This window comes from Tetrahymena thermophila (genome assembly GCF_000189635.1).
Source record: "Tetrahymena thermophila SB210 genomic scaffold scf_8254798, whole genome shotgun sequence".
NCBI lineage: Eukaryota > Ciliophora > Oligohymenophorea > Hymenostomatida > Tetrahymenidae > Tetrahymena > Tetrahymena thermophila.
The window spans coordinates 87,912-101,470 of record NW_002476554.1 but is presented as its reverse complement, the minus strand read 5'-3'; the positions used below and the strand labels follow the sequence as shown (position 1 = coordinate 101,470).

General features: G+C 19.7%; 5 protein-coding genes across 5 annotated transcripts in view; 3 read left to right on the top strand and 2 right to left on the bottom strand. All coding sequences in view use genetic code 6, as the record gives it.

The window, feature by feature from the left end:
* Positions 1-77, top strand: part of TTHERM_000165050 (hypothetical protein) — a gene marked incomplete at both ends in the record, with an annotated part of 506 nt that extends 429 nt beyond the window's left edge. Inside the window, one exon of the mRNA XM_012795778.1 lies at positions 1-77. This exon is cut by the window's left edge and continues 134 nt beyond it. Coding sequence (XP_012651232.1) covers positions 1-77 — 77 coding nt within the window.
* Positions 78-2,026: 1,949 nt separating this feature from the next.
* On the bottom strand, positions 2,027-2,245 carry TTHERM_00165040 (glutathione S-transferase, amine-terminal domain protein, putative; the record flags this gene model as incomplete). The annotated part of the gene is made up of 1 exon (XM_001008659.3): positions 2,027-2,245. One exon carries the CDS (start codon positions 2,243-2,245, stop codon positions 2,027-2,029), a length of 219 nt encoding a protein of 72 aa, XP_001008659.3.
* An 878-nt stretch (positions 2,246-3,123) lies between these two features.
* TTHERM_00165030 (hypothetical protein) lies at positions 3,124-5,317 on the bottom strand. Its single transcript, XM_001008658.3, has 5 exons — positions 4,527-5,317; positions 4,218-4,418; positions 3,643-4,072; positions 3,509-3,586; positions 3,124-3,452 (listed from the first exon to the last, which is right to left on the bottom strand). The coding sequence occupies exons 1-5, from the start codon at positions 5,307-5,309 to the stop codon at positions 3,355-3,357; spliced, it is 1,590 nt and encodes a 529-aa protein (XP_001008658.2). The 5' UTR covers positions 5,310-5,317; the 3' UTR covers positions 3,124-3,354.
* Positions 5,318-6,052: 735 nt separating this feature from the next.
* Positions 6,053-8,248, top strand: TTHERM_000165029 (kinase domain protein; the record flags this gene model as incomplete). Its single annotated transcript, XM_012795777.1, has 13 exons — positions 6,053-6,091; positions 6,149-6,198; positions 6,294-6,383; positions 6,454-6,543; positions 6,650-6,739; positions 6,953-7,042; positions 7,137-7,226; positions 7,312-7,401; positions 7,457-7,549; positions 7,661-7,750; positions 7,810-7,902; positions 7,962-8,048; positions 8,152-8,248. 13 exons carry the CDS (start codon positions 6,053-6,055, stop codon positions 8,246-8,248), a joined length of 1,089 nt encoding a protein of 362 aa, XP_012651231.1.
* Positions 8,249-9,388: 1,140 nt separating this feature from the next.
* Positions 9,389-10,527, top strand: TTHERM_00165010 (hypothetical protein; the record flags this gene model as incomplete). Its single annotated transcript, XM_001008656.2, has 2 exons — positions 9,389-10,206; positions 10,362-10,527. 2 exons carry the CDS (start codon positions 9,389-9,391, stop codon positions 10,525-10,527), a joined length of 984 nt encoding a protein of 327 aa, XP_001008656.2.
* Between the last annotated feature and the right edge of the window lie 3,032 nt (positions 10,528-13,559).

Here is a 13,559-nt window from a genome sequence, read left to right as displayed (position 1 = left end):
ATTTGATAAAAAATAAATTTATTATTATTTTTTATTAAAAATTAATAGATTTAAATTATATTAACAAAAAAATGTGAAATAGAAATTATAAAGGATATTTAGTAATTTGAATTTAAAATATTACTAAGCTAAATTAAAATTTGTTTTCATTAGAAGATTAACTAATATATTATTTATTTATTCCAAATATTATAAATATTAGATTTTAAGACAGGGTTTTTAAAAAATAAAGTCTTTTTCTAAGAAGACTCGCTTATCCTTTTATTATCTAAAATATTTTACTGCCTTATTTTTTCTAATAACACACCTTAAATAATGAAAATTTTAAGTGAAAGAAAATTTTTTAATATGTGACATGGAAATTTTAATTTTTATTTTATTTTAAAATCATAATTTTCCCTAAAATTTTTATGGATATAATTTTCATTTATACTTTAGCTTAGTTTTTGGCATTAAAATTAAGATTTTTTACAAAATTTCATTTCTAAAAAATTAATTTAAAATATAGAGAATAATTAAATTACCTTAATTCAATTTTTATCTTTTAGAAATTTTAAATTTTGTGAAGTTCTTATAATGAGTTAATTTAAATATTGTTGTCTTAAGCTAGTAAAATACTTTAAGCTACTTCAGTCGTAGTATTTTAAATAATTGTATCCATCTTTGATTCTTCTTGTTAAATCTAATTTATTTAACTATTTTCTTAGGCCTATGAATTTTGTGAAACCTGCAATATATTCCTACTTTCTTAAGCAATTGAAAAATCGTTAATTTAATTGATAAGCTGAATAATTTAATCCTTTATTTAATTTTAAGATACCAAATCTACTTTATAACTTTAAAGTGTTTTAAGAGAATTAAGAATTTATTTATGATAAACTTCTTGTTTTTCAAGGTTTTCTTTTATAATTTGAGAAAATGCTTAATTTTAATTGAGAAAATCTTGGTATTAATTGAGTATGATATCTTTAAGTTTTTCTTTTTAGGAAATTCTATCGTATAAATCCAAAGGATATTCAAAGTTATTCAATCCCATTTCAATATTTATTAATGAATCTTTTTCTTTCTTGTCAATCAGTAAATTAATTTCATGTCTTAAAAGCTTGTAGAAATTATGAACATCTTGAATGCTCTAATTTATTAGTTATTCTTTTTAAGGTATTAGCATTAGCTAATCATAGATCTAAGAGTCATCTAATATGGGCCATCCTTTAAATATGGTTGATATATTACTATCAAGTACTTATTTCAGAGGAATAAATTTAAAATTTTGTCCAAAAAGACAATATATGCACTTGAGCATTTGTTCGTTGTTTGAGTAATTATCTGTTTTCAAGATATCCAACCTTTGGTTATGAATTTTACATTTTTAGTTATAATTTTAGATGATAAATAATTCATTTTAATTATTATCTAAAATTTAGCTATTTTAAATCTGATCCATTTTATTTTTTCTTAAAAACTGCTTTTTCTTTCTTTTCTTCAAAAATATATTTTTTTATTCAAGATAAATATAAGACAAAGCTTTTTTATATTTAAAAAAAGGAAATGAAATCTTAGATATATTAACTATTATATAATTTTAGCTCTAAAAAAATGACACTTAATTACCTTAAAAAATTTTAAGATTAGGAAACTATCATATGATATTTTAAATAAATTTAGAATTGTAAAATCATTTTAAATTTTATTCGTTCTTGTATCGCAAATTCAGGCTTTAAATATTGTGTATAATTAATGTAAGCAAATATTAAATAAATTAATTTACTAAAGTAATTTTACCTTCAATAAAAAAATTTTTCAAAAAACCATTTTTTTTATCAACTAACTGGCCTAATTAATGAGAATGTACTCTCTATATATTATTGAAAAGAAAATTTACTAATTTTAAGTAATTCAAAATAAAAATACAACGAATAATACGCTTATATAAAAAGTATTTAATATTTAAGGAGAGAAAACCTTATATTAATATTTTTAATATTATAAATGTTAATATTTTTTTTGAGTAATTAATAATTTAAATTCATAGTAGAATACATAATTAAAAAGTAGCTAGCACAAATCCTTAATTATTATTGTTTTATGAAGCAGCTATTGAGCTTTAGACCATATAATAATTTATTGCACAAGAGTTGCACACAGATTGATCAACTATTTAAGCACCAGAACTAAGAGTTCCATTAGGGCACGGTAGGCAATATGCAAAATTTGGAGTAGGAGATTCAGAGGAAGGATTTGTCATATAATAATTTTGTAAGCAAATACTACAACTAGAAATTTAAAAATTATATATATTTGCTTGATTATTCCCTGATCCTTGTGGGCATTAAATGCAAATAGGTACTTAATTCATATAAATATGAAATTAACTATTTTTTTCATTGTAATAAAAGTTTGGTAAACAAATATCACAACTTAACCTATCAAAAAATAAATAATATGCATTTTATGGCTATGAAGAAGTAGAATTAGTTTAGCAATCTTAACACTATAGAGTAAATGGATCAATAAAATAGCTTTAATTGCAAATACATTACTAGTATAGAGTAGATAAAGAAGAGTTTTAAGGACATTGCTACTAAGTTAAAACTCGAGTAATTATAATTTAGAATATAATTGCTGTATAGATAGTAATCATTACTATCTAATATTTTAAATTATTTTAGTTATTACTTTTATTTGATTGTTTATGCAATTACTTGTACTATTATTAAAAAATTCATTAAATTATGAGCTTATTTGAAATGAGAAATTTAAATATAATGGTAATTAATTAATTAATAAGTTATTTTATTAAGATATTCATGATTTAAAAATAACATAAGCATATACATACATATCTAATTATATCACATTTAAAAATCTAATCTACTTTGAAAAAAATTATATTTTTAGTTTATGTTTTTTTTCTTCTCATAAATGTTTTGCTATTTATTTCATACTAGTATTAGGTAAATCAAAGAACTAAAAATATTGATTAAATATGAATATATATTATAAAGATAATTTGAATTTTTAATCAAAAAGAAGAATTAAAATAAAATGAATAATAAGTAGATAAATAAATAAATTAAAATAAATTTATACATATTTATAATTAAATTGTATATTGAAAAACAATTTCTAAAAATAATTCTTATACTTAAATCCCACACCTTTTTTACAAGCCCTGCCCTTTAATACTTAAAATATTATTAATTAATAATATATTTGAAAGAGAAGCGCGAGAGGAAACAAATTTAGAATATTTATAAAACTATTCATTTTTTATTTTGTGTAATAAATATTTAATTCATTTAAAATTTTTCAATGTATTTTTTATAGTTTTTAATTTATTAATTTTATTTTTAATCAATCAATCAATTTTAAAGTTGAGTTTTATAAATTATTATTACTGCTATTTTCATTATTTCCATCTTTTTTTTGGTTTTCTGCTTTTGGTTAGTTATCTTCATTTATTAAAAATATTATTTGTAAAAATAATAAAATTTAATTGTTATTTTACATATAAAATCATTTTTTTGATCTAGCTTATCTTTGATGGTTTTATCTCTCTTTGGAATTCCTACTTAAGGCATATCATCTTGAATTAAATTAAAAATATGCATAAGTAATGATAAATAATACTAAATTTATTACCTGCAGAGGTATATATCTGTATGCTATCTGGTTGATATATTATTTCTTCTCTAATAGGTTTCAAGTGCAGAGGAGGAATATAGTACTCAGATTCGTAATCAAATTATTACTTATTAAAATTAAAATGCTCCTTACTTGTTTACACATTAATATAACAAAAGCAATTATGACTTAAATATTTAAGTCCATTTTAAAATAAAGAGTGTGCTTTCATTTCTTTCGGATAGAACGGTATTCTGTATTTTCCTGGTAGAAAATTTCCTTTTATATCGAATAAGTCTAAAAGAGACCACCCATATTTGATTAAATTTTAGTCTGACTCATCCCATATCCACAAATCTAAATAGAGTACAACATTTTCTTATAAAATCATACCTTGAATGACATGTTGTTCATTTATTACAGCTATTTGTCTGTCAGGTGTATTATCCTATTTATTAATTTTTATTTTAATTATCCTTTCATTTACAAGTCTATTTGTTCATTTTTTAATTTATTTTAATTCCAACTAAAATAAAAATATTTAATTCTAAAAAATAGTTTTCAATATTATCAGATAAAATTTAATTAATTACTAAATAATTTTAATTATGAGCATAATAATCTGAAGTAGTTCTATATGTAAAAAACGTGCTTTCTCTTTTGAAGATACCATAATTGATTTTTACTCTTTTAACATAGCTAGGAATAAATTTAATAAAATCCCAGTTAATATGAAAACCATTTATTTGCTCGTTAGAACCAGTTCCTATATCTGCTTGAGGTTTGAAAGGATTCTTTTATTTTTATAAATTAAATTTATTAAGAGTTTTGTTTCTATTTACTTGTTAAATATTACCAGTAATATATTAATTAAACATATAATTAATAACTAAATTATTTACTTTATTTTATATAAAGAATATTATTTTTTTTATGTGATCTATTTGCCTCTGCTTATCAATATAATAGGGAGAGCTTCTGGATAAAGAAGTACACTGTAAATCTAAATCATTTATTTAAGCTTTTAGATAATCAACTACATGTTTCTCAGAAGTTATATCATTTTAACTCTTCAACTTCATTATATTATTCACGTATGGCTACTTATTTACTAAGCTATCAAACTTTTATAAATTTTAGTTAATTTGAGCTAATTCTAGCTCGGTTAATGAATACTAATTATTAAGTAATCTCATTTTTTTAAAATCATTAAAATCCATGTTTTTAAAAAGGTTATTTTAATTGTTTTAAATATTAGAGACAGTTCTACCAGCATTTGTAAAAATATTAATATTATTAGAAGCTTTATTTGGAATTTGAGGTGTAGAATAATAATTATTAGCTTATTATGAGCGAATTAATGATGGGCTACTAGAGAATTTTTATATATTTCTTATTTATTCATATAATTAATCTTCTTTTTGCTTTAAATCCATTCTTTTATCTATTAAATCTTAAATTCTTTCTTTTTTAATTATGTCATTTTGTTTATATATTAGATCATTTCTTTAAAATTATTTGAGCTTATTCTCGAGAGTAAACAAGTCTTTGTAGTAATTTCTTTTATAGTTAATCTAATCCTGATTGAAGTATGAAGGTTCTTATAATAACTAAGCATGTTTTAATCTATTTTAGATTTATTACTATGTTATCTTATTTAAAATATCCTAATTGTATTACTCCATAAAGTTCCTTTAAAAAATGCAAATTAATTATAACAATAAATATATTTGATTAAATTGAATATTTTGCTCCACAAATTCAAGTAAACAAAAATTATCTTATAAGAAACACTAATATCTTTACAACTCTAAATTAATAATCAGTAAATTAATATCAAACAAAGTAAGCAAACATACAATCACTTTTCATATTATTAAAATAATATTTTAACTATTTATGAAAATAAAAAGTAATTAAATATTTGAAATATCATTTAAATAAATTTATATTTGATTTCTTAAAAAAACAAAAAACCTTTTAATAATAACTTTATTTTTAAGAAATAATCAAAAATTCTTAATTAAATCCTATAAAATTATTATAGCCAGATTCCATTCAAAAATTTAGCGATTTAAGATCACTATTTTTTTGGATGGCTGATGTATATAATTTATGTAAAAATAAAAAATTATATTAAAGAATTTAATTAATAATATTTATAATTTTAATTTATATCAATCTTTTTTATTCTTCAATAAAATTATTAATTTTATTTTAAATTTTCTTTAAATTTTTTAAATAATATTTATTATTCTACCTACCTACTAAATATTTATTTCCTACTAGATAAATAATTATCAGAGAATAGCAATATTGATGATGTTATATCTTAAATTTATCTATTCAAACAATTTGTGCTGGCTGATAATTTTGAAATTACCATAAATAATTAAATAATTTTGTATAAAAAAGATAAAATAAAAATATGTTCAACTAAAATAATTATTTTAATAATTTATATGAAGTAAAGTTATTTATTGAGTTAATTAAAATAAAATTTATTTTTTTTTTTGGTAAAAAGTTAATGCAGAGGGATTACTCATACTTATAAGATGCTTTTATAGATCTTAAGTATTAATTATAATTAAAAAATTTGATAATAAACTTTAAAACAATAACCAATATAATTAAAGTGATCAATTTTATATATAAACTTAAAATAAAAGGTATAAAAACATTTAGTCAGAAGAAGCATCAAAATTAAGTTCTTAAATAGAAAATTGGATTAACATTAAATATTTAGATCTTAATTTATTGTATTAAAATTTTTTATTTGTTATAATAAATAATAACTTTTAAGATATTTATTTTTTAAATCTTAAAAAGTTGTAACTATATTAAAAAATAAGGAGCAGCTGAATTAGGTTGTGCTTTATCTAAGTGTTAAAACCTACAAAAGTTAAAATTATCTCTTTAGTAAAAAAAATTTTATTTTATTTTAATAAAAAACAGATTATAAAATTATAATCAATAGTTTTATTAATTATTAAAATTTTATTGTTTTTAAATTTAATATAAAAAGCAATAATTATCTTTAAGATGAAGGAGCTTACAATTTAATTTCACCATTAAAGGCATGTTTAAATCTTGTTTTCCTGGATATTGATCTGACGTATAAATTATTATATTTTTTAAATGAATAAAGAGATATAAATATGCAAAATTTTTTAATTAAATTTGTATATTTTGTTATAATTATTATTTTTTTACAGAAAAAATCCAAAATATTAAAATAAGCATAATATGGTTAAAAAATACAATTTAAATTATCAAAAACATTATCAAGATTTTTATTATTATAATAAATTAATAATTTAATCAATAGGGATAATTAAATAGGACCAGCTGGTTGTTTGAGCTTAGGCCTTAGTTTATCTAAATTAGAAAGTCTCTTGGATTTAAATTTAAATTTATCGTAATAAATCATTTTAAAAAAAGAAAATTGAAAATTAAATGATTTTGAATTTTACCTTCTTGTTATTTATTTAATTTTTGGTAATTTTTTTTAGATCTAACTCTATTGGAGATGAAGGGGCTTAAAATTTATTATCTAATTCAGATAATTTCTAAAGTCTAAAATCTTTAAATTTGCAGATTCTGTACTATTCTTTTTTTATTATTATTTACCTTTTCATTTTTGTTTTTTTATGTAAACAAACGCTTTAAATTAATGATTTATTAAAGAAACTGTAAAATAGGTGTTTCAGGAAGCTAAAATTTAGGATACTCATTAGTTAAAATTGCGAACCTTGAAGATTTGACTATAAACATTAGGTTTTCTACATAATTATTTTTAAATATTTAAGTTAAATTAATTTAAAATTGTTAGCTATAATAATATGCAATCTGAAGGACTAAAAAGTTTATGCAGTTCTTTTTTTAATAATGAACAATCTTAAATTAAATTGAGTCTAGATGCAAAGTAAAAGTTTTAAATTTTTATTTTTCCTTTGATTAATGAAAATAAATTAAAATTTGTTTTGATAAAAAATACTTAACTGTATTCTTAATACATTTCTAAATAATTAAACAGAAGCATTAACTTGTTTAATAATCATGAATTCGATTTCTAAAGTGTTTTTAGCTTAAATTTTAGTCTTAAAAGTCTATCGATTTGTCTATTGTAAAATAAAAATCCAAATAAATTATTCTAATTAATTATTAAAAATACTTTATTTATAGTATTGATAGTTGTTTAAACTACATAAATATTAAAAATTTTGGACTCGGCTTATCAAACTGTAAAAATCTTTCAACTCTGTCTCTAGAAATTTAGTAACTTTTTCTCACAAAACTTGAAAAAAAATTAAATTGTAATATTAATTAAACTTAAGTAATGGCTAAGATTAATTTGAGGAAAATGATTTGTATTCAGCTCTTGCTTAATGCAAAAGTCTTAATCATTTATTTATCAGCATAGAGTAAATTATATTTTTTTTTTGAATTAATACTTTTATTGTAAATTTATTTTAACTTTTTTTAATGATATTGAGGCAATGTAATGAATTCATTTTAACGTTATAGGTAAAGATATGGCGAAAATGAGTTTACTGAAAACTTTAGATAAAAGTGTTTAAAATTAAAAAGACTTGTAAAACTATCCTATTACTTGTTTGAATGATTAATACATAAAAATTTAATTTTTTTATAAGCACTACATAAAGTGAAATTAATTTTAAGGTCTCTTAAAAAAAATTAAAAATCTAATCTTAATTAATAAAAAATTAATGTTAATCCCCTTTTAATAATAATAAATAAAATTTAAGTAACCTTTTCTAATTAGGTAAATCACTAAGTGAGGGTTTAATTTTCTTCTTAATTATAAGAAAGATTTGTAGCATAGCATATGTTTTAATTTAAAATAGGGATATTATTTATGTAAAGTATAAAAATTAAAATTACTATACAAAACTTATATAATATATTTCAATATTTATTATAATTAGTTCTTAAAATTTAATCATTTCTTTTCTTGCAAAAGCTTTGGCGAACTGTTAATAAGTTATTTTTTAAATCAGGTTCTTTTTATTTAATATCTTTTTCAATTTCTTCAGATAAATTGTTAGAAATTTTGAATTATGACTCTAGCTCAACTTGGCTCATTTAACTTTTACTTTGATTAACAAATTAATTATGATAGGTTCTTTATTTTTAGTTTTAAAACTGATAAATACTTAAAATAACAGATAAGAGCTAATATAATATTATTTCTAACAAAATAATCTAGATATTTATAAAAAAAGAATAGCTCAAGGAATCTGTAATTTAAGGACAATAACTTCTATCTGCTTTCATACTGTAAATGCAAAGCATAAAGTATTATATATAGGAAGCCAACCAAAGGGTTGATTAAATTATAAAATGTGCATTAACCAGTTTTGAATAAAATGGTTTTAAGTAAATTGTTAATGCTAATTAAATAAATTGAATTATAATTACTATAATAAATAAGGTCATCCACTTTTAACTTGATTATATGAAACAAATTGGTATTAAAACGGACTCAAATACTTAGAAGATGAGTATATAGTTTTTTCTCAAAAAAGACTCATTTATTGCTTCATTTATAATTTTTTCTTTAATAATTAATTCAAAGCACATATTCGTTGATTTTGGTATGTTAATGTAGTAATATTGTTATTAAAATAATATGATTGTTAATATTATAATTATAATTAACGGAATTAGTTATAATCCTATGCTATTAAAGCTAAAACCATAAAAGAATTATTTTATTTACTGATTGATCCCAATCATAAAAATGCTAATTATTAATAACAAACATTAAATAATTAAACTTGATAGAACTTTATCAAAAAATATTTTTGAAGCAGATATTATTGCACCACATCTTAATTTCTCTATCAAAACAAAAAATAGAATAAATGAAAAACTGCAAATCAAAAATAAAGTAAGAGCTTATCCAGATGTTTACAAGATATTAAATGAAAGGCCAAAGTCTTAATATTACAAAGTTTAGTATTAATTTTCATTTTAGCTTATAAGAGTCTCAAAAGGGTTTAAAAAATCAAGTTTTTAGAATGTGAATTAATCTATTATTTATTTAAATAAAACATTTTATTTAATTTAGAGATAAACAAAAAAAATAATTCTACCAACAACTGTTTTTAAAGTAGAATATATCTGCTAAGGGACAGCTTTATCAACTAAAGTGAGATAAATAATTTTAAAATAAGTTAATCCAAACGCAGCTAAACCAAAGCTAGATGAAGAAAATAAAGCCTAAATAAAACTAAGAAAAAAAGTTGCTCCAAATGCAACTATAAAAGTTATTTAGATTTATGAATTCCATTGTTCTATTTACCGACTCGTAAAAATATTTGATTGGCAATCCAAATAAGTTTAAACACAATCAAAATTAAAGTATGAATAGTTTTCAATACAATAACAATTATTTCCTATTACAGTTTATCCTATTTAAGTGCAATCTCTGCATGAATTATCTAAAAACAGATATTTTTATGGAGGACATATCAGACAATTAGTAAAAGAGGGTCCGTTACATGTTTAGCATGATTAATCACAAACAATACAATTATTGCCCCTATTTAATTAAAAGTAAATAATTATATTTTGTAGCTGAATTTAAAAAAAAAAAAAAAAATTATAAATTACGAATAGAAATAATTTTCATCACAATCTGTAACACATATTCCATTTTATAAGTAATAATTTGCATCACATTACTTACATAATTAATTTGTATCAACTAGATATGTAGAACATCCAGGCATCATATTATAAAGCTATTAAACAGTTGTATATTAGAATGTATCTTATGAATAATTACAGAACATAGTACTTTAACCGAAACCCTATTTTTTAATAAATAAATCACCTACATTCAAATTTCTAAAGATAAAAAATATACTTGATTGAATTTATAATCAAGAACACTATTATTTGTGCAGTATATATTTGCAATATTTGTTGTTCGCCCTTTTATTTGTACTTGATTTGATGATTGAATGTATAATAATTCAATGTAATAGTTTTGAAAAAAGAAGAAATTCTAATTAATAATATAAAAAATTAATATTCATTTTTAAATGTAAAGAATTTAATTAATACGTTGTATTAGTAGTAGGTTTAAACCCTCAATACATTTTAGGGAAAAGAATCTCCAAACGTATTAATTAATTTTAAATCATCTGCCCCATAAATTAAAAATGGGTAATTGGTAATATTAACTGACTAAACAATAATTATGGCTTTCTAATTAATTAAAAATAAATAAATAAATATATATATATATATATTCTTTTATTGAATAATCTAAATAAATCACATTTAACAAAATTTGAAGACTTTTGTTTAAATTATAATTCCTTTAACTATATAATGAATAGACAAGTAAATTACTGTTGGAAATTGAATAACAAATGAGTAGTTTTTCCTAATGTTAGAGACACTGTTTATCACAACTAGTTAATTCCCTTAAGCTTAGAGCTTTTTCAATGTTAAGTTCTAAAAATAAAGGCTGTATTTTTGCTATATTTAATAAAATTATTAAAATAACCTTGATAAAAATACTGACTAATTACATTTATAAGAAATAGGTTCCCTTAACCCTAAATTTCATATTATTTTCCTCCTATAAATAAATATTTTGACTCCATATATATGTATTAGTTATAATAATAAAATGGATAGTATCCAGCTTTATTATATTTGTAGATGAGATTATCAGAAACAAATAATTTTTCAAGCTACTACTCTTAAATCACATATTATTAGCTAACATCATCACAGAGCAGATAGTAATATCCATACTAATTTTCATAATTTCATAAAATTATTTAATTTATAATATTTATTTTCTATGTGTAAAGCTTAAAGTGTTATTTGTAATTTTGAAAATTTAATTAACTTTGAGAATACGAATTTTAATTAAAATTATGGTTGAAACAAAAAATAAACTAAATAACGTCATTATGCTTTAGTTATACTTAAAAATGTATTGAATAATTACTAATTTCTAAACTATGAAATTAGAACATGGATATTTAATCTGAGGCGTATTTATTTGTGTTAAAAAGCTAAGAGAGTTCTATTACATTAAGTTAAAGTCAATCATATAGTAGTAAGCTTGACCTTCCTCAAATGCGTAAACTATATTCTTTTGCTAAGATTGAAATAATTTTCTAATTTTAGTATTTTTTATCAAAAGTTACGTCTTTAACAAAGAATCTAGCTCTTAGTACTAGATTAAAGTTAAAATTAATTAGATTATAAGTGGAATTTACATATCCATTTCTATCTAAAATACTAATTTTTACTATGTTGTCTACCGCTCTATACAAAATTGAATTAGTTTCCTATTTGATAAAATATACAATAAGATTTTGTTGAAAGACTTTTGTTTATTTTACCTAAATATAATATACTTCGGTTAACATGCTTATAGGATATTGGGTTTATCCTAAATATAAAACGATATAATTTAAAAATATTAAAATCTATTTTAAATTTTTGAGCATTTATATCTATTTTTTTACTAAATATTTAGATTTTCTAAAATTAAATCATTATAATAAATATTGAATACTATAATATATATGAAAATATTGCAATTGTCTTAAGTTTTTGATTAGCTTATCTTATTAATTTAATTAATTTTTAGCCACTAATTAAGTTGATTAGAGAAAGATTTGTTAGCTTTGTTAAAAATTTAAAACTAATATAATTCAAAATTACTGACTGATTTACTATGTTAAAATAAACTAGAATTATCATTGGAGAAATATTTTTTCTTTTAAAATATTTTCAGATTTAATTTCTATTTGGTTATTTTAATTTAAGAAAAAACATTAATATAGTATAGTTTTTTGTTTATTTTTCTGAAAATTTCTCAAAATCTATTTTTCTTTTTGTGGTGGTTTGCTTAACTTCTAGTTGATATCATATGAATACAATCTAAAATATAGATTTTAAGGCTAACTTAATATTTTAACAAATAAAAAAGTAAAATATTTCAAAATTATTAAGAAAGTATTTGCTTTTTTAGATATTAAAAGCTCTTTAATTTAACTCTTTTACAAAATAATATAATAGAGTTTATTAGTCATTCCTTATAAATAATTATAATTTATTTTGTATTTTTGTTTTCGGATTATTTATGGTTGTTAAGAATTTCTTTTATTACAAATACTCAAATAAATACTATCAAATATTATTATTTGTCCAATCATAAAATCTTTGGTTTTTATTTGCAACAGATTTTCTATTTTTTTTTTATAACTCTAATGTTTAATTAAATTATGAATCTCTATTTTCCAATTGTTTGGTAATTTATTTAAATTGTCTGGATAGTAAATATTAAAAATTTTATGCATAGAAATTTATATATGTTAGTTTTTAGCCTATTTAAAGCAGTATTATTAAGTATGAGTTTATTTTATTTTTATTGGCTTTACTATGTCATTTATAATTTAATTTTATATAGTTATTTATTAAATCTTAATACTCTTACTTATAATTATTTTGATTCTAATTAAAAATTAGTTCTAAAATTATTCAAACAAACAAACTATTCTTTTAAGTTTTTTTGTTCTGCAAAAAATGTTATTTATCTTTTTAACTTAAAAGATGATTTGATTGTAAATTTTTAAATTTAATTAAGTTATTTTTTTGTTTGTTATTGATATGTTAAAGAAAAATATTTATGTACTTAAATTAATATTTTAGCAATATTCCATACCATAATTTGTTTTAATATTTATTAGAAATAAATAATAAAAATGATACTTTTAATAATTTATAATTTTTAATTTTTTTAATTTTGAGGGTTAATATAATTTGGGGTAAATTAATGAGAACTTACAGTATATTATATAAAATTATTAGTTCTAAAAACATACTAAATAAATGTATTTAAGTAATAACAGTTATCGTTTTTTTGTTATTTGACC